This window comes from Bubalus kerabau, chromosome 1 (genome assembly GCF_029407905.1).
Source record: "Bubalus kerabau isolate K-KA32 ecotype Philippines breed swamp buffalo chromosome 1, PCC_UOA_SB_1v2, whole genome shotgun sequence".
In the NCBI taxonomy this organism is placed as follows: Eukaryota; Metazoa; Chordata; class Mammalia; order Artiodactyla; family Bovidae; genus Bubalus; species Bubalus kerabau.
In genome coordinates this window covers 153,989,746-154,013,182 of record NC_073624.1, presented here as the reverse complement: position 1 = coordinate 154,013,182, position 23,437 = coordinate 153,989,746, and the positions used below count along the sequence as shown (strand labels likewise).

The following is a 23,437-nucleotide window of genomic DNA, read 5'->3' as shown; positions in this document are numbered from 1 at the left end:
CAAATACTAGTGTGGTGTCAAGTACAGAGTAAGCACTAAAAAAGATTAGCTTTAATAATAAGATAGTGATTCAGATCAGATCAGTCGCTCTTTGCGACCCCATGAATCGCAGCACGCCAGGCCTCCCTGTCCATCACCAACTCCCGGAGTTCACTCAGACTCACGTCCATTGAGTTGGTGATGCCATCCAGCCATCTCATCCTCTGTCGTCCCCTTCTCCTCTTGCCCCCCAATCCCTCCCAGCATCAGAGTCTTTTCCAATGAGTCAACTCTTCGCATCAGGTGGCCAAAGTACTGGAGTTTCAGCTTTAGCATCGTTCCTTCCAAAGAAATCCCAGGGCTGATCTCCTTCAGAATGGACTGGTTGGATCTCCTTGCAGTCCAAGGGACTCTCAAGAGTCTTCTCCAACACCACAGTTCAAAAGCATCAATTCTTCAGCACTCAAAGATAGTGATTAGTGTTAAAGAAAACTTTTGAATCTTCCAAAACAATCACTGAAGTCCACCACGCCAAAGCCATTCCTGTTCATACTGGAGTAATTTCCTCTTAGACTTTCTATATGCTATTTTTGGTTTAAAATAATTGCAATTATATGGATTATTCATTTTATCTTTGTCTTTATTCCACACAGCATCATTCAAAAGCTTTCCCCTTATTATATACTTCTCATATACTTAATTATAATAACTATAATTATATATATATCAGATGGACATAATTATCATTTATTTAACCACTTTTCCTACTGTTGGATATAGCAGTCATTTTCATGTTCTTGCTTTTATAAATAATGCTGCAGTGGACATCTTTAGGTATAAATACATTTTTAATATTTAAGATTATTTCCTTAGATTTGATCCTAAAACATGGCATAAATGGGGGAAGGACCAGATTGATCCCCAAGAAGCACCTCACTCTTTTGCCCTCCTCTCACCTCAAGAACAGAATGGCTGGGCATTTGCACAATGTTTGGGTCAAATACTGACTCCTATGTGGCCTCGGGCGTGTCACTCATGCTTTCTGAGCTTTGATTTCTTTACCTATAAGATGTGGGTTCGATGGTTTAATACATCGGATGCTGAGCTCAGCTGCCAGCACTGAGTGTGAACTATATAGAGTTCAGGCAGGTTCTGGAAACTCACCTCACAGTGTGAGAAGAAGGTAAAAAACAGTCACCACACTTTGCCACTAAGGGTCCCTGTGTGTCAAGGGCAGCCCTGGGATAGAAAACACCCCCAGTCACATTTCTCCCATGAGATGCTATCATAAACCCAAGGCCAGGTTGGAAGGAAGGTCCCTCCTAATGGGCCTCCTCCAGACAGCTCCCTCCACAGACACTGTCCCGGCCTTCCAGGGACCCGGGTGGCCAAAGGCCCGGGGGACAGTGCAACATTAAAGCCCTACAAGCCTGTGGGTTCCAAAATTTCTAAAGCTTTTCTCAAGCCTAGCTTATCCCAAGGGGATCACCAAATGGGATGCCTGGTGACTCCAAGTTCCCACTGCTTACCAGCCTGGGGAGGGCAGAGATGCACCGCCCCCCCACCCCGCACCGCCCCCCGCCCTGCCCAATACCACCACAGCCTGGCAAGAAGAGGTCACAGATGGGAGAGCGATGTGATTGATGTGAAGTGCGCTGGCTCAGCGCTGGGGGTCGGAAGGCCCCCCTAGGCAGCCACCTTTTGGATGTCCTCATGGGGAAGTCTTCCTCCCTCAAGGGCTCAAGGCACAGCCACCCTCTCCCACGCCTTGGTAGGGGGTCTGAATCTCCAAGTAGGAACTGGAGGAACAGTGTGGAGCACAGCAAAAGCCATCCAGCGGGGACTGAGGCAGAGAGTTCAAGCCCCAGTGTGGGTGGCCACTCTGTGTGGCCTTTGGCAAAACAACTTATTGTTCTGGGACTCAGTTTCTTTATTTGTAAAATAAAGGGATAATTTCAAAGGTCCCTTCCAGCTCTGAAGTAAAATTCTTTAAGAAATGTCTTATTAAATAAATTAGGCTTTATTAGGCTCAAGCACATACTTGTTTTATTACTTTTAAGTCATTCAAATTAGATTCAAATTAGGTTAACCAAGTGTTGCCCTCCAGAGAACCAGGGACTGGCATCAATGATGAGATAAGAATAATTCATCACCTCTTATCAATCAGCAGTCCCTAAATGGGTGCTTCACAAGTGCTTCAGGACGCTTGAAAGCACTAAATTTCTGTAATTTAAATGTTCTCACTTTAATCTCATTCACATCTTTCATTTGCTTAGCAAAATCTTTTTTTCTTTTTTCTCCCTGACAGTCAGCAGGAGGGCAAGTATCCTGGCTACAGTCAAAGTGACTGCAAATTCCCAGGCAGGACAGGCTCCCCACAGCAAGGCATCATTGAGAAATCTCTCCTCCCTCTCACGACAGAGGCAGTCCTGTGAGCCAGTGCCAGGGCTCTGTGAAGTTGCTCTGCTGCTTGAATGGCGAGGACTCTATTTTTATTAAAATTACAGTCGCCTCCAAGGTCTGCCTTTTAGGGCCATCGACAGCCAGCAGCCTCTCCCCATCAAGCCTGACTCTTCAAATGCCTGCACCTGCCCCACTCAGCCTGAGTTCGCTTGCCAAGGGGTCTTTCTCCTCTTTGCTCCCAAGCAGACCATCAGCCTCCGAAGCCAGAGGCATCTCCAAGGCTGATTGGTCAAAGATGCTGGAGAGGGTTGTTAAGTCGTTAAGCTGTATCCGACTCTTTGTGACTCCATGAACTACCGCACACCAGGCTTCCCTGTCCTACACTATCTCGTGGGGTTTGCTCAAACTCACATCCATTGAGTCAATGATGCCATCCAACCATCTCAACCTCTGTCACCCTCTTCTCCTCTTGCCCTCAATCTTTCCCAGCATCAGGGTCTGAGGTGAAGGCAAAGCAGTGGCTGAGACAGTCCTCAGATCGAGACAGGACCTCTCACTGGTGTACCCGGACAGCTGCAACCTTTCCCCTCAAAAAGAAAGAAGTAATTCAGCCTTGAGGCACCAAGTAGAGCTAAAATTTGACTGTCTTTTTTAGAGTGGGCCACGGCTAGACTAGGATGCAGTGAAAGCACAGCCAAGCTTGACAATTTAACATGCTGAATGTCACCTGCAAGAGCCAGAAAATCTGGACTCCGAGCCTCCAAGTACCAAAGGCAACTAAGCACAGCTGGACACCAGCCATGGGCAAGGTGCTAGAGGAGAGGTGCCAAAGGTCCTGCCCCCACTGGGCCTTCTCACACTGGGTGGCAGTATTTTAGCGAAGGCCCGCGGCAATGCCAACCATTTCCTTTCACGGTTAGCCGAATTGCCTTGTCTAATACAACGGGATGTCTTGAAACCAGGCCTTCTACACATTGTCTTTTCCCACTTAGCCTCAATCCTTGGAGGCCTAGAGCCTAGTGGGGTGGGGAAGATGATGGAGAGATTCCTAAGGAGTTAAAAACACAGAGACCCCCTTAGGTCTTTGCGACAGTCGATCTCTCCTGAGAACTAAGGATAGAATGTCAATAAAAATCCTGGCATATATTTAAACACTAAGTGAATATATGACACATTCATTACTGAAAATTTACACAACACAGACAAAAGGAAGAACATTAAAATTCTCTCTAACCCCATTACCCAGAGCTAACCACCGATAAATTTCGTTGTACATCTTCCTGTTGCTTGCCACCTCCTCCTTGTTCAGAATTTATCTTTTAACCTTTCAAAGAAACTTGAATATCATCAACATCACTCAACTCTTCAAGAACCTTGCAAGGAAAGTAGTGCCAATGTAATTGGTCCTCTTTAACAAATAAAGAAATCTGAGGGTCCCAGAGGTTCGTTGTTCTGGTTCATGCCGCAGTTTAAGCTTACAAACTACACCTGCGTGCCCTGTGCTTTCCGCAGGGCCTCGTAGCCCAACAGCTTCATCATCGGCAAGTAACAGAACACCCAGAAAACAGACCGCTAGTGAAGTCTGCCTTCATATCAGATGAATTGAAGGAGACCAAAAACTAGAATTGTGCCTGTTTTAAAATTCACCTGCGAGGAGTAGGCGTGGCCAAGACTCCAGAGAAGAAGGTCACCATCAAGGTCATGCTCTCAAAATGACGTGCCACCGCAACAAGCGCTGCCACACTCACCAGGGTGTCTGTGCTGTGCTTAGTTGCTCAGTCGTGTCTGACTCTCTGTGACCCCATGGACTGTAGCCTGCCGGGCTCCTCTGTCCATGGAGATTCTCCAGGCAAGAATCCTGGAGTGGGCTGCCGTGACCTCCTCCAGGGGATTTTCACAACCCAGGGATCGAACCCAGGTCTCCCACACTGCAGGCGGATTCTTCACCAACTGAGCCATGAGGGAAGCCGGTGTGTGTCACAGGCATCAAAAAATGGCGCAATGTGGGCCATGGTGAACAGGCATCCACAGTTAGGTGTGGGGAGTCGGCAGGTCCTCACATGTGAGGGTGTGGAGAACCTCCCCATCAGCAGTGGATGCTCATCAACGCCCGGGGCAGAACCCTGGCCACACAGGAACAGCTGGTGGGCGGCTAGGGCAGACGTGTACATGCATGTGATGTCCCTCCTCCCCTTTGAGAACACACACCTGCGGGAAATGGGCTTCTGGGCGGGTGCTGAGGTATGCAGGACGGGAATCAATAGGGCCTCAAGGAGTCTGAAAAAGCAGGATGCCAGGAGCTCTGTCCAAGGAGACTGCTCCTGTCACCCCTGAAGGTGGAAGGGGTGCTGGGTAAAGCAAGTTACCTGGAGAAACTGTGAAGGGCTGGAAGGAGGAAGGGAGGGAAGGTCTCTGAGGAAACTGGACCTCAGGAGAAGAGAGTCCCTTCCTTGGCCCTCCAAACCAGATTCAGAATCCACATTTGAGGCCAGAGGTTCACAAGGCAGGGAGAAGTGCCAAAGAGAACTGGGTCAAAAACAGGGATATAACAATGTTCTTCAAAAGTGAAACTGTACAGAGGACTTCCCCGGTGACCCAGTGCTTAAAACTCTGCACTTCCAATGCAGGGGGTGCTGGTTTGCTTCCTGATAGGGGAACTAAGATCCCACACTGCATAGCTAAAAAAAATTTTTTTTTAAAAAAGTAAAGCTGTACAAGTCCAACAAATGTAAGAGAATGTGTCCAATCACATAGGTAAAATAAATTAATAAAAACAAGACACCTTTTCTTGTCTATGAAATTAGCAATGAGCAAAAATCAGAATGTAAATTTGAACATGCTTTCTAGAAGATAATTTAGTAACAAGTATCAATTGTGTTCAAAACACTCATGCCCAGTGACCCAGCAACTCCACTTCAAAAAAACTGTCTCCCAAGGACACAGAGATGTGTTCAAAGATACAGCAAGTTGTTTGTTTATAGTTACTTATTATAATAACCACTACTCTCTCTCCAGGATAGAGAGAGAGAGACAGACCAGAGAGAGAGAACACAAATGCCCAAAGCTAGGGACTTGAGGAGGGAAAACTGAGGTTCATCTATGGAAGGGAATAGTGTGCAGCTACCGCAGGGTGTATGTTGTCATAATATGATGCCTACAGTCTATCACCATGCAAAGTTTATAAACTGTATGTGTGGTATTACCATTATCATAATATTACCACATTACCCCCAACCATTAAATAGAATATACAAGTATATTCATGGAAAAACAACTGCTGCTGCTGCTGCTGAGTCGCTTCAGTCGTGTCCGACTCTGTGCAACCCCATAGACGGCAGCCCACCAGGCTCCCCCGTCCCTGGGATTCTCCAGGCAAGAACACTGGAGCAGGTTGCCATTTCCTTCTCCAATGCATGAAAGTGAAAAAGTGAAAGTGAAGTCGCTCAGTCGTGTCCCACTCTTAGCGACCCCATGGACTGCAGCCTACCAGGCTCCTCTGTCCACGGGATTTTCCAGGCAAGAGTACTGGAGTGGGGTGCCATTGCCTTCTCCATGGAAAAACAACTGGATGACCTTATTTCAAAAGGCAAATCGCCCTTATCTCTAAGGAGTAGAAATACATGTGTTTTTGTGTTGGGGGGAGCATATTTGTCTTCCATGTTCTACAGAGAACATGTGCTAGTTTTGCAGTTAGCTGACACTTTTAAAATGAACAGATTACCAACATCTAGGATTTTTCTTAAACAACCAGCAACTATGGCTGCTGCATCACCTAGATTCTAGGAGTAATTTCTTAACCCTGGTGGTTTTTTTTTGTTGTTTTTTTTTTTGAGCTTTTCTCCTTCAACGGAGGCACATTTCTTAGTCTTTCCCACATATCTGAGTAGATGGCCCTGGAAGTTAAGAAAATAAAACAACACAGTGCCAAGTGGCACCCTCCAATCCCACCAGTGACACCCTCCAACCATCCCAGCGACAGATGGGCTGGGTGTCTGGGCCAACTGGGGACCTGCCTCCAAAACAGCTGCTGTCTACTAAGAGTCACTTTATGTATCTGCAAATCCCCTTGCTGCCGTTGAGCCCTCACCTAGACTCTGAGTAAGTCAAGCTGGGGGGAAATCCTCAGAGGGGTATGTGAAGACACCACCCCCCATTCTGGGCCCAGGGAGCCACAGAGCCCAAAAACCTGCAACAGGCCTCAGGATCCCCACCAGGTCTAATCCTCCCCATGAACCCCTTCTCTCTTTCAGACACAAAAACCAGCTCTGGGAGGGAGGGGTGAATGTGGACATATCATGAAATAAGTCTTGTTGCATATCTACCTTGATCCTTGACCCCCAAAGGAGCAAAGTGCAAATTGCTATTTATTCAAAATGCCATTTGATTATGTTGAAACCCAGCTGCAGAACCCAGAGAGACCAGTCTTTATGGTGGGTAGGAACTTCCTGTCAAGGACAGTTAATTTTAATTTTTCCACTGAGCTCAACCTCAAAGTGAGGTTGATTGCTCCTCGGCAAGATGGACTGCATTAGTGGAGGCTTTAATTGAGCACAGATCTACATCCCAAAAGCATAATGTTTGTTGTATACATACTTTGGGGCGAGGAGAAAAATGAAAAACAGACTTTTCTGAGGAAAAATTGAAAGCATAATGTGTTTCGTAGTCAGCATGGCAGCCCCAAAAGCCAGCTGGGGGGCTCAGTGGAACTCCACACCTCACTATGCCTCTGTTCCCATGGGCTGTTTGCACGTTTCTAAAAGCTCACTGTGGCTCCTCTCAGGACCAACAAAAAGCCCCAGGAAACCAGTGACAGATGCGGGGCCCTTGGCATGTGTTTCTGCTGCATGGAGGTGCAGGGTGTTGGTCCATGCTGGCATCCAATATGCTCACTTCTGTCCAGATCCTCTTACCAATGGCCTTGAGATGAGCCCTCAGCTGGAGCACACTGCCACTTTTTGGTCTCTTACTGTCATGGTTCCAGACCTTGTCACCTCTTCCCTGAGCTGCAGAACTGGACTTTGCGCTGTTGAGGGAGATGTCATCTCAAATCTCAGATGGGACCACCCGCCTCAAACACAAAAAGCTCTTTCAAACACAAAAAGCTCTTCACCCCCAAAGGCACATTCTGACTTGTAAGCACTCCATGGTCAGATCCCACACTCCCTCTCCAAGACCTTTCTCTCCTCTCCTCTCACATCTTATGCCAAACCAGTCCCTTCCTTCCTGCCCCTATTTCCAATCCATCAACAAGTCTGCTGTGACTCAGTCCAACCACCTTCCTCCCTTGACCACATGACTGTGCCACCTCCAAAAGAGATCCCACTTCTATTTTTTGCTTCCTTTCAATCCATCTCCATGCATCAGCCAGACTGATCTTAAAAAAGTAAACAACACTCACCCCTTCCTTAAACGCCTCTGTAGCATGTGGAATCCTACCATACCGAGCATAAAATCCAGACTCTCCCCATGACCTCCAGGGTCCACCGTGACCCAGCCCCCGCTTTCGGTTTCCTCTTGTGCCACTACCACCCTTGCGAGTACAGCCACGCAAGTGTCCCCTCTGTTCTTGGCACTTGCTGTTGCCTCTGCCTGAATAAAACACGTTCCCTCCCCCTCTTCCCCTGCCTAGGCCCCTATCACCTGGTTGTCTTAGTTTAAATACCACCTCCCGGCAGGGACCTTCCCTGATCACCTTACCTAAAGCAGGACCACAGTGATTCTGCACAGCTTACTGCTATCTGAAATGGACCATTCATTTATTTGCTTTCCCCAGAATCTAAGCTTCCCGAGGGACCTTGACTACCTGCTCATTGCTGCAGCATCAGTACCTGGGACAGTGCTTGGCACACAGTAGATTCATTTCCTGAACGGCTTTCATTATTTCCAGCCTCCATCCCTTAGGTTGTGCTATTTCTTTGGCTTGGCATGCCCTTGCCTCCCTCTTCTCCTCCATCACCAAGTGTTGATACCTATAGTAAGGCAGGTTCAAAACCCTCTTTCCAATAAAGTGTTTCCTAGCTCTTCAAGGAATAACTCCTGCTTCCTCTGTCCATGTTCCAAGGCCACCTACTTTAACATGACTTTACTCTTTGTTCCTGAAAAATCTTGCCTAGAAAGATAAGGCTATAAATGAGAAAATAATCTCACTGTTGGCTCAGGAACTTCCTAAAATCAGTTCCAATAGGCTGCTTAAACAACTCTTTCTCAGAACAGTGCTTCGCCCACTGAGGCAATGATTTACTTATCAAAGCAAAGAGTTTGTATAGTGTTCACCAATCTTCTGAACATCACGATCAAGAATTTTGCCATATCCTCACACTGAATGACCCATTTTCAACCATTCATTTGAGCCTCACTCTTCAAACCCCAGAAATATCCAAGGGTTTAGAAGAGGGGCTGCTTTAAGGGGTCTCCTGAGGCTCTGTGAAGGTGGCCCTCTCCCTTTCACTTCCTCAGCTTGGCCTAATGAACAGGCCATCCTGATGGCCTTAGAGGAGATCTGGCAGCTGACAGTCCACGCCTGCCACCACTGGAGTGTTAAGCACCAAGTTCTTCCGTATTTGGTGAATGAAAGAGTGAATGGACAAATGAACAGGTTGCCCACTCTCCTCCTTCTCTAAACTGCTGAACCAGAAATATAAAAAAGGCAAAGCGGCCAGGGGGTCAGCAAGAGCAGGGCTTGCCCAAGGGAAGTCCTCCTTTCAGTGGCTAGGCCTATTTAGCAGCTAGAATTAATGGCAAAAACCCGTGGACTGAGCTCGACTTTTCCCCAGATTTTGGCCAGGGCTCTACCTACAAGCCTCTCTCTCCCTCTCTCTCTCGCACCCAGGACAACCGCGCTGGACCGCTATGGGCTGCAGAAGGCAGGCTTCACCCACGTGCTGAACGCTGCCCACGGCCGCTGGAACGTGGACACGGGGCCCGACTACTACCGCGACATGGCCATCGAGTACCATGGCGTCGAGGCTGATGACCTGCCCAGCTTTGACCTCAGCGTCTTCTTCTACCCAGCTGCCGCTTTCATTGACGCTGCCCTCCGCTATGATCACAGTAAGAAACCTTCGCCCGCCTGAGGTCCCACCCCCGCCCGCGGCCACCTCGAGGCCCCGCCCTCAGTCCACGGCCCCGCCCCTCACCCTGGTGGGAAGAGGCATCTGAACGTTAAAGCAAGCTCCCGTCTCAAATTCTGCCCTGCCAGGGTAGCTGGAAATGTCGGGTCCCCTGGAGTCTCTAAGCCTCACTGAGCGGTGCTGTTGTTGCTGGGGGTGCTGTTGTTGCTGGGGTTCGGCCTTGGTTGCCACTAATGGGAAGTCGGGAGGGCTCAGAGGGGAGAGGCCTTAAGGCCTGAGTCTCTCTTCCCTAAGGCACAGCAGCCATCCTTTGAACGCCAGGGGTGGTTGGGAGCCCTCAAAGCTGGGGTGCTTCCAAGATGCTAACTGTGCCTGGGTCCAAACCAGACTAATAGCCAAGGGCCTCGATGCTAGAAAAACCTTAGGGAGCTAATCTGAGTGGAAGTATAGAGACTTCAAATTCTCCTGCTCTCCAGCCTAGCTCATACCCGCCTCTCCCATCCTCCCACCCCAGTCTTATTCAGTCTAGTGAACTCTCTTGGAAAGCTGACAACCTCAGAAAGACAAATACCATATATCACTTACATGTGGAATCTAAACTATGACAGAAATGAACCTATCTACAAAACAGACTCTTGGACATAGAGAACAAACTGATGGTTGCCTAGGGGAAGGGGAGGGGCTTGGTGGAGGGATGGAGTGGGAAGTCGGGATTAGCAGAAGGAAGCTTTTATATATAGAATGGATAAACAACCAGGCCCTACTGTATAGCACAACGAACTATATTCAATATCCTATGAGAAACCATAATGGGAAAAGAATATTTAAAAAGACTATATATGCATATATAACCGAATCACTTTGCTGTACAGCAGAAATTAATGCAGCACTGTAAATCAACTGTATTTCAATTTTCAAGAAAAAAATAAAAAGAAAGCTGACAACTTATTCTTTGTAAGTGCCAACCTATGAGAATCTGAGTTTTATGCTCATAATGTCCACGTTTTTCAAGATTAATTAATAACCATCTTTAAAAATCACAGTGCTAGTCCTTGTGGTCCAAATGCAGTTTTAGCTGCCCTAATCCAGGTAAAGGCTGCAAGGCTATTTTCGAGAGAAGGGCACAGTGTAGGTATGTATCCGGGTGAGATAATATTCCATGATGACTGCAGGTTGCATTTCAGTGGCATTCCATAGAGGTCAGAGGGGCTTCAAGTCCTTGATCTGTGCTCTGACTTCAGCCCCATGTGTCACACACTGAATTATGGAGTCATCACATAATTCAGGATATACAGTTACTAAGTCTTTCTGGCCACACGTAGTTACAATTAAGAGGCTCACTGACTGATCATCTAGCCTGCTGCAGAAACTGCGACTTGCAGCTGGGCCAAGGCCACGTCTGCTGGAGAGTCTCAGACCTTGTTTTTTATTTTGGTTCAGAACGCAATGTCAGAGTGAAGGGGAAAAAAAACAAAACAAAACATGGAGCTGCAGTGCTTGTCTTAGGGGATGCCTCATTTCAAAGTCATCCTTTTTATGAGTCTATTTATGGACCATCTTTCTGTGTTAGGCACATTCTGGGTTTCCAAGCAGGATCAAAAAGCAACTGGACTCTGACTCATCACCATAAGGTGAAATTCGCCTTACAGTATTTGAAGTTAACTGAAAACATATTTGACATTAAAAAACAAAAAGATTCAACCACCCGATCCTTCCCATTCTGTTTAATGTGCTCAACTTGCCGTTACTATATCTTCAACCATCCCCTTAATGGAAGGGGCCTGGCTTCGAAGAAGACAGGGCTGCTTTCAAATTCATGCTGCACAACAATGTGATTTCTAAGCCTTGGTTTCTCCATCCGGTGATGAAAATATTTACCTTGAAAGGTTATAATGAGGATCAGCAGTAACCCACAAAAAGCACTTAGCCTAGAACCTGGCACACAGCAGGCTCTCAGATGTGTTTGATAAAGAAAGGTCGCGCACTGTGAAGCACATAACCACACCAGCACGTGCATATCATCATAATAAAGTTTCCAATGCTCAAAGGGGTAAAAAAAAAAAAAAAAAAAAGGGAAAAAGACATTCCAACTTTGAACTTCAGTGGCATGATACACGCATAGGACAGCTTGCCCAGTTCCTGACATGCCATTTTAGAGTCTGCCCCCACTCACTGCTGAATTAGGAAAGAATGGGCTGTGGGGTCATATGCTTATGCCCGGGCAGATCTCAGAGCATCGCTGTGGATTGTGACAGGCAGATGGTGCGGCCAAAAGCATCATGCTAGCCAAGGAAGCATCAAGAGAGAAAAGCATATCCACAGGTCAGAGGACATGCAGGGAGTGTGAGCCTACACCAGCTGGCTGGGGGTGGGGAGCAGGACTGGACAGGACCCTGTTACCAGGTTGGAGGACTGATTCCTTTCTCTGTGCCCTTTGTATCTGCATATCTAAAGACTTCCTCAAGCTGAGGGCTCAGACACCAACCCTTCAGGACCCAGGCAGATGCCATAAATGAATGACGCTGGCTGTGCAGGAGGCCACGGGGTGCGGGGAGGGGTTCTTATGGTTAAGCCAAGAGCCCCGTATTCCCTCCACAGGGGACAGCTGCTACTCAGTCCCAGCCAGCGATCATCTTGTGAGAATCAGTGCTGATGTGGTAGATCTGACTTTACAGGAAAAGTTTCCAACCTGGATTTTAACATAAAATTGCTCAAAGTTCAAGTGTTGGCAACAAGTTGAAAATTTCTTAAAATGCTGCAAAGACCAAACAAAAGAAACCCAATGGCTGTCAGTTTGTAATCTGTGCCCTGAGTAGTCAGAGTAACAAAATAAAATGCTAGTTAGCATCAGCAGAGCCTCCATTAGTGGAGACAGTAAGTGCTCAGCTTGTATGGCACATGCGCAGGCTGCCTGGATGGGTCTTGTCACACCCTGGAAAACCACAGGATGCTCCTGTAGCATTTTAGAGCCAGATGCACTCGTATGTTTCTTATTATACTTTTGCTGTAAGAGGTGTTGATGGACAGTCTGGCCAAAAGGCAAAGAAAGACGTGTCTTTTTCCGTCTTTCCTGTTCTTCCTTGGCTAGTTCCAGCTTACTGCATAGTTTCCCACACTGCCCCTCACAGTCAGTCTCTTTTTGAAAAGCAGAAAAGCATCCCTCGTGGTGCTGTGGAGCTGTACTTGTGGTCTGTAGTCAGCCCCATGGGGCCCACCCCATGTCTACCCTACCTTGATCTGACCGTGCTGAAATAACTCACCAAGCAACATCAGTCACTCCTGAAAAATCTTGGGAGATAATCGAGTTCAGTGTCTTGCCCTGAGAGCTAGGGAAACAGAGACCCAGAGAAGTCACATGACACAGTGAGGGTCACAGAGTTAATCAGAGGCCAATGGGCATCCCTTCTGTCACTCAGGCCTCACGGAAGAGTCCTTCGTCCCTATTTTCAGCATCTGGTGACTCTGCAGTATAAGGAGTCACCAAATATCATGAAAGGTGAGACATTCCAGCTGATTGCAGGATCTAAAACTACTGAATTATCATGCTTCATCAGAAAAAGAAGTACGGACAAAATACTGCCACCGGAGCCCCATTGGGACTGCCTTCTCTGCTCTTGGCATGGCATTCTCAGAGCTAAGTTACTGTGGTTTTAATTTAATGAAATCTTCTGAGAAATCCCAGGGCAGATCCCACGAGGTTCTAAAGATCAGATTTTAGTGTCACCACTCTCCTTTCCTTTCTTTTTCTTAAACAAACAGTCCATAGGCTGCTTTTGAAGCCATCTTAAAATCTATTATGGATAAGGAAGGTATGAATAAATAAATGAAGTCTGCATTTGAGCAGGAGGCTGATTCTCTGGTGCTTCTGACTTTAACCAGACCAAGATTTTCAGGGTGTTTAAGAGTCTCCTGATCCACTGCAGCAAGAACAGGCCTGCCACCTGGCAGTTCTAAAACATGCCACGTATCCTTTTCTGAGGACTTCCATGGGTGCAGACCATTTTGGGAGAAGAAGGAACTCTGCCTTTGTAGGTTCCAAGGTAGTTAGTGGGAGACAAAGGGCATACCCCTCAAACCAAGGGAATGGGATGGGATGAGTTAGTGATTAACAGGCTTGGCCTATATGACTGATTTGAGTGACCAAGGCCTACCTTCCGGTCACCAGTGAAAATGCGCCACTAGGTAAACAGTAGAGATGAGACGGCTGAACAGCATCAACAATGCAATGAATATGAACTCGGGCAATCTCTGGGAGATGTTAAGGGGCAGGGAGGCCTGGCATGCTGCAATCCAGGGGGTCACAATGAGTCGGACATGACTAGGTGACTGAACAACGAGAGATTCTGGATTTGACTTTTCCTCATAAAACTGTGGGAATTCACCTTTTTCGTAAAAGGACAAAGGAGGAATGATTAATTGAAATCATTTCTCAGACATAAATTGTGGCCTATCAGTGGACTGAAAAATCAATTTAGAGGCTGTGACTAGTATTTCTTGAAAATTTCAAAAGATTAGGAAAAACAGAAGCCATCAGCATGCCTGGCATGTGGCAGAAGTGCTAATTATTTTGTAAAACTCTTGTGTGATATACACATACCTGTGAGGCCCCTTTATAGCCTTTAAGGTCTCTAGTGGCAGTGGCCTGGGCTTGAATCAGGTCCTGCCAGCTGTGTGACTAAGACACAGCACTTCTGTGCACTTCAGCTGCCTCCTTTGTAAAACAGGGGCACTGATTTTATCTACCTCATCAGGTTGTTGTGAGGACTAAAATGCACAAAGTGCTCGGAAGATCCGGGGTGGGCTGAGCCCATGTGCGTGCTGGCTGTGAATTCTATGCCGGGGGCAACGCGATGTAACACAGAAGCAGAAAATCACCGATCCAGAAAATGCCAACCCTGACAGTGATCCCTTCCCTCAGGGTCCTAACCCTGGCCAGCATCTACCTCACAGAGAGCCGCCGGCTTTCTCTGGTGTGGGCCATGCTGTGAAAAGGCCAAAGGCAGCCTTCCTCCCCTTGTCTCCCCAACTCTCCCGAGAGCAGGTTCTCACCATCCAACAAGGCCCACAAGGGTGCTGCTTAGCAAGAGATACAGAACAGAGGGAGCAGTGCCCTGAGACACTGGCGAGAGCGCCTGTACCCGAGGAGACCCACCAGGCTCACGAGGCTGACGGCACTAGCAAGGCCCTCGTAAAAGCAAACTCCTTGCCCCTTCCCCTCCTCCCCCTTAACAGACTTCAGGCTCCCTGAAGACTTAATGAACTACAGCTTTCGTCTGTTTCAAGTCTTTAGTCATGACAGAAAGAATGACCCTTTTTGCCAGGAAAGGAAGAAACGCTTTAGTTATCAGCAGAGCTGGCAAGGGGCCAGGCAGCCTCTGGAACAGTCTGTGGGGATCAGAATGCCAGAAGTAGCCATTCCACTCCAGGAGAACAGTCATGCCCCTGGGCAGGGCCAGCCGCCCCCAAACCCCACCCAGCGCTGAAGAAGCCAGCGCTGCTCTGGCCCTCTGGCCTTTCTAACCAAGGTGCACAAGGAAAGGGCGGCCACACGTGCAGCTCAGCTACCGGGATTGGAGGCCTGCTTGCTTAGCTTGTGCAGACTCTTGGAAATGAATCATGATAAAATTAAGTTCTCTATGAGGCTCCTTCCGAATCAGCACTTTTGTGTGTGTGAGTGTGTGTATGTGATGAGGATGAGAGGGACACAGAGCCGCGTCCCCTCAGAAGTGTTCTTTGCCAAGCTCTTTGTATCTCCTGACGGTGGAGACCCAGTGACATCTGTGAACATCTTTCTCCTTGGTCATCCTTCCAGGCCTGGGGCCTGAGACTTAGGAACAGCTTTGGGGTCACACAGCTTAAGCTTGGCCCCAGCAAACAGACCCTAGAACCGTAGGAGAGGGCCATCACTGCACTGGGATGGTGGTATGGCAGTGCAGGGGACAGCCAGAGATGCCAGTCGCATTACTTTCTCTGTCGCCAGGGCACAGTAGCAAGGAGCCACCACACAGGAGGGTCTCAAGAACAAATTGCTTTGAACTATTTCCAGCGGTGGCACCATCTTTCTGGGTGACCTCTGGCAGCCATTTTGCGTCCCTGAGGCTGTTTCCCCATCCGTAAAGCAGGGATGAGAATAATGAAACCTTGAAGGTTGTATTAAGGAAGAAATGAGATAAAGCATGTTGATGCGCTCTGTGGGTTCTACTCCAGAGCACTGCCAAACGGAGGCCTGAAGGATGGAACGCTGCTTCTCCTGGTGGCTTCTCATCAGGCCCAGCTGTTGCCATTGATGGTGACCAAAGGGAGCTTTTTTCTAGTGGAAATTCTTCTAGATCTCCAGTTTTCAAATTTTACAGTCTCAGATCTCTTCCACACTCCTAAAAATTACTGAAGGCCTCAAAGAGCTGTCATTTATGTAGGTTAGATCTATCAATCTTTATTAGAAATAAAAACTGAAAAATTTGAGAATATTCGTTAAAAAATAATTAAGTAAACCAACTGCATATAACAATGTTTTTATGAAAAAATTACATTTTCCAAAATAAAGTTAGGGAGACTCGTGGGATTATTTTACATTTTTGCAGATCTTTTTGATGTCAGACTTAAGAGAATCCAAGTGGGTTCTTATATCTGCTTCTGCACACAATCTGTTGTGATACAGTTTCTTGATGGAAGTATATAAAGAAAACCCAGCCTCACTCAGATATGTAGTTGGAGAAAGAAGGGATACCTTAATAGCCTTTTCAGAAAACTGTGGATTTTCTTCTTTGATATTACACCAAAACTTGACAAATGATAGCTTCTTAAAGGCGAGTTGTGATGTGGGATTTGAAACCATATCTATAAATGTCATACTCTGTTACATGAGAATTCATTGGTCTGTCTTGAACTTTGAATGGATTTTTTTTACCCATCATGATTCTGTAATCTCTCATATTGGTCCCACAGAAAGTCTCATTCACTGAGTTAGGCAGATCTTCGAAATGTTGACATTTTTCATTGTACATTGTCAAAAGACACATTTGTTAATATCACTGCTGATCTTAACAGAAAAATCCTAAGAGTATTGTGAAACTGTCAATCTCACAGTGGTAGATACAAGTGTTCCTCAAATTCTACTTTTTTCTTGAAAGCTTGCTTTTTATCACTGGCAACAGATACTGTCAATTGTTTTCTTTGATGTGACAGGCTCACTTCGTTCACTTCTGATAAAAAGTCTGCCAAACGCCCAAGTATGAATTACCATAGTTTTTCTGTCATTCATTCTTTTAAGTAAAAATGGTATTTCATGAAACACCGTAAGCTGAATTAGCAAAATTCAGCTTGCAACTCAATCTCTCATAAGCTTTGCCTTGCGATAACAACTGTACTTTGGTTTGCAGCCTAAGTGCTTTATATGTATATCCCATTTCATCACACAGAATATTAAGAAGTATAACCAAGGGCTGAAGTTTGATAAAATTAATTTTTACTGCTTCATCAAGGATCTTCTTAAGGGGAAGTTGGCTTGTCTTTCCCCCACGAGTGCCTGGTGGTGAACGCAACGATTACTAGTCTAGTTTGGTGCCTCTGCCGCGATTCACACGAAGGCACCGGCAATTCCTCCTCCTTGCCTTTGCACCATCAGCGCAAAGTCACAACAGTGAACGGGGCAAATATCACTATAGTACTATTTTGAAAATAATGTTAACTCTATAGATCTCAAGAGTATCCTGGGAACCCCCAGGGTCTTAAATCATGCTTAAAGGACCACTGGTCTAGATGACGAGTTCATCAGCTAGACTCTAAGAATAGTTATCCTGTGCTTGTACTACATGACACGGTAAAATTACTTTTGAAAAATCTTCTCTTGTGAATTTTACTGACTTGATTTTGCTCACAGCTGACCTGAGGTTGCGGCCTCTTTGGACAGCTGAGGAAGCTGAGGCTCCGCAGGCTGAGTGGCTAACCCCAAACCCAGGTAGTTAGGAGCAGAACTGAGTCTGGAACCCAGGCCTGCAGGAGAATAGGCTAGGGTTCTGTAGGCAGACTGGGTCATGTGGATGCTCACAGATACCATGGCAAGCAGACCATGCCCTCTATCTCGTAGGACTGTGGGTAACTTTCTCCTTACTGAGGTTAAGTGCATCAGGACTGCAAATGGTGCAGAAAGCCTGCCTTTCTCCACAATCCACCTGCAGTCATGGAAGGGATGGACTGCATCTGCTTAAAGTGGATTATGGTTCATCCATACAGAGGAACTCTGTGCAGCCACAAGAAAAAATAACAAAGAGACAACTCTTCAGAGGCTGATATACAAAGATCTCCAAGACACACTGTTAAATGGAAGAAGCAAGGTACAGAAAAGTGTGTAAAACTTGCTACCTTCTGGGCAAGGAAAGAAGAGAAAAAAGTATGTTTTTGCTATGTATAGGCACAGATACTTCTCCATAAGAAGAAGTGGTAATACTTGTCACTTTGGGGAACTGAGGAGCTGGGTGGGAGGGAGACTTTTCAATGGGCACCTTATTATACATTTTGAAATCTGAACTCTACTGGCTGCCTTATTCAAAATAAGCACTAAGAAAATAAATAATATGAATATATTATAAACATGAAGAAATTTCAAGTGAGCACTAAAAAAAAATCATAAAATTTTTACTCCTGCACGCTGATGGAGCTTTCACTTGGAGGCGCTTTGGCAGGTAGGAAGCATCAACTTCAACCCCTCCTCCTCCTCACCAAGGCAACGATAACATCTGTGGGCCTTTGATTTGCACCAAGCCTTGTACCAAGTGCTTTAAGCAAATGCCTTTACAAGGACACTAATGAAGATACTGATGGTATTCCCACTCTACAAATGGGGAAGCTGGAGCTCCCAGACACTCAGTAAGTTGCCCAGGGTCCTACAATATGGGAGAGGGACCGGGATTTGAGCGGGTTCCACCTGAGCCCCACACGTACGCGCCAACCTCCAGGCCACCCTGCCTCTCCAATGTGGGTCTTTCTTTCTCCCCTCTGCATTTCAGATAAGATCCTGGTTCACTGCGTCATGGGCCGCAGCCGGTCGGCGACTCTGGTCCTGGCCTACCTGATGATCCACAGGAACATGACCCTGGTGGACGCCATCCAACAAGTGGCCAAGAACCGCTGCGTCCTACCCAACCGGGGCTTTCTGAAGCAGCTCCGGGAACTGGACAGGCAGCTGGTGCAGCAGAGGCGACAGGCCCAGCACGGTGAGGACGCCGAGAAGTGTGAGCAGGAGCCGTAGGGCCCCCTCGCGGGGCCAGCTGGACCTTTGGGAACGGAGAGGGAAGGCTGAAAACAGCTCTGCCCCGTGACTTCTTTTGTCGCAGAGAAGGGACATGAAACCAAAGCTTGACTCCTTCCAAACAATCTTAAACTTCCCGGGGGCTGGTGAACAGGGGGGCATTCACAGTGGGCTCTGGGACGAGCCCGGCGCCTGGCTTCACTGCAAAATAGCGCCGACCGGCTTCCCGGCACAACTGGTTACAGGTGAGCGCGCAGGCGCCGTTCTTCTTCTTCTTTTTTTTTGTAAGATGGAAGCGGAGAAAAGTACTTAAAAATCTGTTGACATTGTGCTGTGATTAAACATTTGGCTTTGTCTGAAAGTCACATTCTTAAAAATATAATTTTAAAATATAACTTTATTTTCTAACCACAGAAAAAGTGCCTGGGAAAGCTGTGTTAAACGGTCTGCTCCTGGGGTGGGGAGGTGCGGCCGACAGGGATTTCCTTAACGGCCGCTGCTGCGTCTTCTTTTCGATAGACTCCACAGGCTCAGGTCACCATCCGGAGATGCTGCTCTCTGCAAGTTGTAGACAGCAATTTATCTGGGAGGGGTGGGGAGTAGGGGTCCTCAGGGAGCCAGGGCAGTTCAGAAAGTTAGTCAGTCAGTCGTGTCGGACTCTCTGTGATCCCATGGACTGTAGCCCGCCAGGCTCCTCTGTCCATGGAATTCTCCAGGCAAGAATGCTGGAGTGGGTTGCCATTCTCTTGTCCAGGGGATCTTCCCGACCCAGGGATCGAACCTGGTTCTCCTGCATTTCAGGCAGATTCTTTACCGACTGAGCCACCAGGGAAACCAATAATTTTGAAAAGAGACTTTGGGGGACTGGAAATCTTTCATTTTGATTCTAGTCCAAGCAACACGAGCTTGTTTTCAGTCCCCGTATAAAGTATTTACAACTCTGTTTGCCCTGGAATGCGTGAACCAGGCAGCCTTGTGAGCCTGCTCCCCACCCCCATGCCCAACTAATCCAGTCACCACGATCACATGATTCTCATTCTTGAGGAGAAAGCAGCAGCAGGAACAAAGCTGGGGGAGATGTCTTCTAGAACTAGAAACTGGAAACCAGACAGAACCCAGAGAAAGATGCTGATGCCAGTAGTCAAAGAACAGAAAACCTGAAATGATAATGGGCTACAGGGAAAACAGGAAAATGAACCCACTGGGAGCTCAGCAGCTTTGTAAAGCCACCCGAGGGTCACCCTGTGACTTTAGGGGTGCTGCCCTGCTTTTGTGAGCCCTCGTGGGGCTCCCTGGGATTGCCCATGATCTGTTCTGGGGTCTCCTTGGCCCATAATGGATCCTCATAATGACTCAGATTTGGGTGAGGGAAGCCCTATACACACGCTCTTGGAAAAGAGATGTGGACCAAAAGGGATTCCAGTGGCCCCTACTTAAATTTTCCCATTACAAGATCACAATAGCTCTTCTACATTCAGTTCTTATCTCCTAGGTCTGACCATTTCTGGTCCAGAAAGAAATATTTCCATTTTAATGAGATGTTACTTTTACACATCATCGTGAAGTATTTATGAAGCCGTATGTGGGAAGGATAGGTCCATTGGCTGCTGGTGTCCCTCAGAGGGTTCTTGTGGTGTTTTCTCTCCACCTTCCCACATGTTCCCACCTTTGTGGGGCTATGAGTCCTGTCGAGCAAAGCAGAAGTAGATCACTTTGAAGTTAAAGCCTGGCCTCTTTAAGATAGGAGCCAGGGGTAGAGGAAAGGAAGAACAGAAGTTTAAATTCTTCAGAAATGATATATTCATTTGGTCAACAAGTATTTGAGAACCTACTGCATGCTAAAAGTTGGATTAGGAGGCCAGTGCAGAAATGTCTGCTGTAACGACATGGGATGAGGGAAGCAGGTACTGAGGGAGAGATGCAGTGGGGATGAGGCAGGGGAAAACCCGCTTTAGACCTGAGAGGATGGGGTGAGATGAGACTTCAAGGAGAGCACCTTCCAAATGGGGAGGGAACATTTTAGGCTGAGGAACAGCACAGGTGAAGTGGCACCGAGGTGGCAAAGAAGTGTGTTTCTACCCAGTGGGAGTGTGTTTCAGTAACTGCCCATCAGTGAAGCTGGGGCTTGTGGGTGAGACAGGAGATGGATACAGAATGGTAGAGACACTGTATTTTATTCCAAGTGCAAAGAATAACCACAATCAGTTTTTAAGCAGGGGAATGGTTTGATCTATGTTTTAAGATCACTCTGGAAAGAAAAAAAATCACCCTGGCTGAAATACAGAGAATCAGTTGTAGGGAGGTGAGGCAACCAGTAAGAGGGTATTGAACTGTTGACAGGAAAGAGGAAGATGGTCTGGACTAAGATAGCACCAGGTGACTAGCATTCAAGATTATTTTAGAATTATCCTGGAGAACAGACAAAGACTGTTTTGAGGGACAGGACTGGAAAGCAGTGATTCGATTTCTTGGTGGTGCCTTAATACTGAGATGGAGTTGACCAGGGCAGAAATGGGGGAAGGAGGGGCTAGAGATCACCAGTTACATCAGGTCTAAGACATATAAAAGATGACGCATGATTTCACCTTCAATCTACAGAGAGAGCTCAGAGGTAGGTCCATGTTAGCAATATAATCCTGGGTGCTATCTGCATAGAGGTGGTGTTTGAAGTCATTGTACTGGGTGAGATAATGAGAGAAAACAGAGGAAGGCCTAGTGCCTGAATGCCTGGGTGTTGGAGGAGGGAGAATAGGGAAGATGGAGAAGGGAGAAGGAAAACCAGGAGTGCGCTGCAAAGAAACTGAAGCTCCTGCTTCATAATGTAACTACTTGTACTGTAGACCAGTATTGCTTGTAACAATGAAGTAACCTATATTTGTATAGCACCCAACAGTTTTAAAAGCATTACGTATTAGTGAGCTAAGCCTTTAAATCCGAGAGCTGACAAGTTATGGCCTTCTCTCAGAGTAAAGTGTTCTAGAAAAAAAGACTACGATTTGGAGAGAATCAAATTCGTTTCTGCTCACAGATTTCAGTTCAGTGTGTTTGGACAATTAGTTAGCTTGTTTGCCCCATTTCCTGCAAAGGATGGATATTTGTGACATTTTTTTCTTGTGATATTGTGAATCATTTTTTCTAAAATGGAATGTTGGCAAGGAAAGCCAATGCCTTCACACCTGGGTAGGCACCACCTGTGCCAGTAAAAAGGCCAGGCTGGCAACTGACAATCACTTGTTAAAAAATTCTTCTAAATGAAAGAACACATTACTGGGTCTAGAAGGTATGGCCTGTTGATGGGTCTCAACCTAATAATGATTCTGTTTCTCCTGAGGAATCCAAGTTCCTGTTTTCTGGGCTCCCTGGTGTCACATTTAAGGCTGAGCTGATTTCTCTAAGTGAGAGTAGGGAAGTGCAGAGCAGGCTCAGATCAGCAGCTTCTCGCCCACCAACCCTTTCCATCTGTGATGAATGTTAGGACTTGGGGCCCGCAGAGGGGCTCCCACTCCTGGCTGTGCTGTAGTCCCTGGGGAGCCTGTAGGACACCAGGAGTCCCCAGTACCGTTCTTAAATTCTGGTGCGGCAGGTCTGAGGCAGTGACTGGGACTTTGCCTCAAGCTCCCTGGAGGACTGTGAGGCAGGCTGAGTGTGGTAAGCCCAGGCGCCACACAAACCATAGGGTGCGGTTACAAGCCACTGCAATACGTGGAACAGAGGACAATCTCAGTCCCCAAAGAACCTTATTTAACACAAGAGAAGAGACTAAATATGAGATGGTTTCCAGGTGGGGCCCGTGGAAGGTTCTTCAGAGTTCTGCGTCAGCTGGTTAGCAAATCCCCCCAAGCCTTCTACCCCTCCTAGGGGCAGTCTCTTGCCTGAGGTGTGGATCCACTGGGCTGCTAAGATCCTTGGCAGCTCTAGAACCGATGCCAGCAGCTGATTCCAACAACAGCACACCATCACTTCCTGCTCTGAAGGAGGAGAAGTTTCCTTTCCTACCAGAAAAGCATCTTAAACGTTCTCTTCTCCCCTTGGTGACAACAGCCTTTGCAGAAATGTCTTCTTGGAAGCCCTCCCTCCAGCTACTACAGATGTTCCCCCACTTGCTATACAGTTTTGGGGAGGAGGAATCAAAAGATAAAATCTTGACACTAAGCCCAGACTGCTTCATAACTGTAGGAGAAAAATGATAAGGGTGAGTGAGTGCATGAGGCAAAGCCCTCCATCGGGACCCGTAAGCCCGGGCCGTGTGCACTGTCCTCCTTTCCACACGGGTGCCGAGTCAAGCATTCGTTTCTAGGCTTGTCACTTAATCATCAAATGTTGTAACAGTCAGACAGGGCTTTCTCTGAATGCCATGTTTGTGAACAATGACTTTTTTCCCCCTAAACTTTAGATTCTAAAAATAACATCCAATCACTCATTCATGACAGAGCAAAACTTGAATGCTTATTCAAGAAAATGATATTTCAAACATTCAAGTCCAAATTGGGTGCTTTTGTTGTTGTTGTTGTTGTTGTTACTGTTTATAAAAATGAAGTTTGCTACCAATGGACTAGGCCCTGAGGGGATTTTATACAGACTGTACAAACGAGGCAGCTGGATATTTGGGCAGGATCCCTTTGCAAATGAAGATCAAAGTCAAAAAGAAAAAAACAAATTCACTTTATTTTAAAGACAATGATTGGCATACAGAAGGTATGCACTAGCATAAAATAAACTTTCATGAAAAGCATTAAAA

General features: G+C 46.8%; 1 protein-coding gene across 2 annotated transcripts in view; it reads left to right on the top strand.

The window, feature by feature from the left end:
* DUSP29 (dual specificity phosphatase 29) overlaps positions 1-19,668 on the top strand; it is a 33,280-nt gene extending 13,612 nt beyond the window's left edge. Inside the window, exons 3-4 of one of the 2 annotated variants that reach the window (XM_055536567.1) lie at positions 9,212-9,432; positions 18,458-19,668. In XM_055536567.1, coding sequence (XP_055392542.1) covers positions 9,212-9,432; positions 18,458-18,699 — 463 coding nt within the window. In that variant the 3' untranslated portion in view covers positions 18,700-19,668. The remainder of the gene's footprint in view (positions 1-9,211; positions 9,433-18,457) is intronic. The other variant, XM_055536574.1, reaches the window with a different exon arrangement.
* Positions 19,669-23,437: the final 3,769 nt, after the last annotated feature.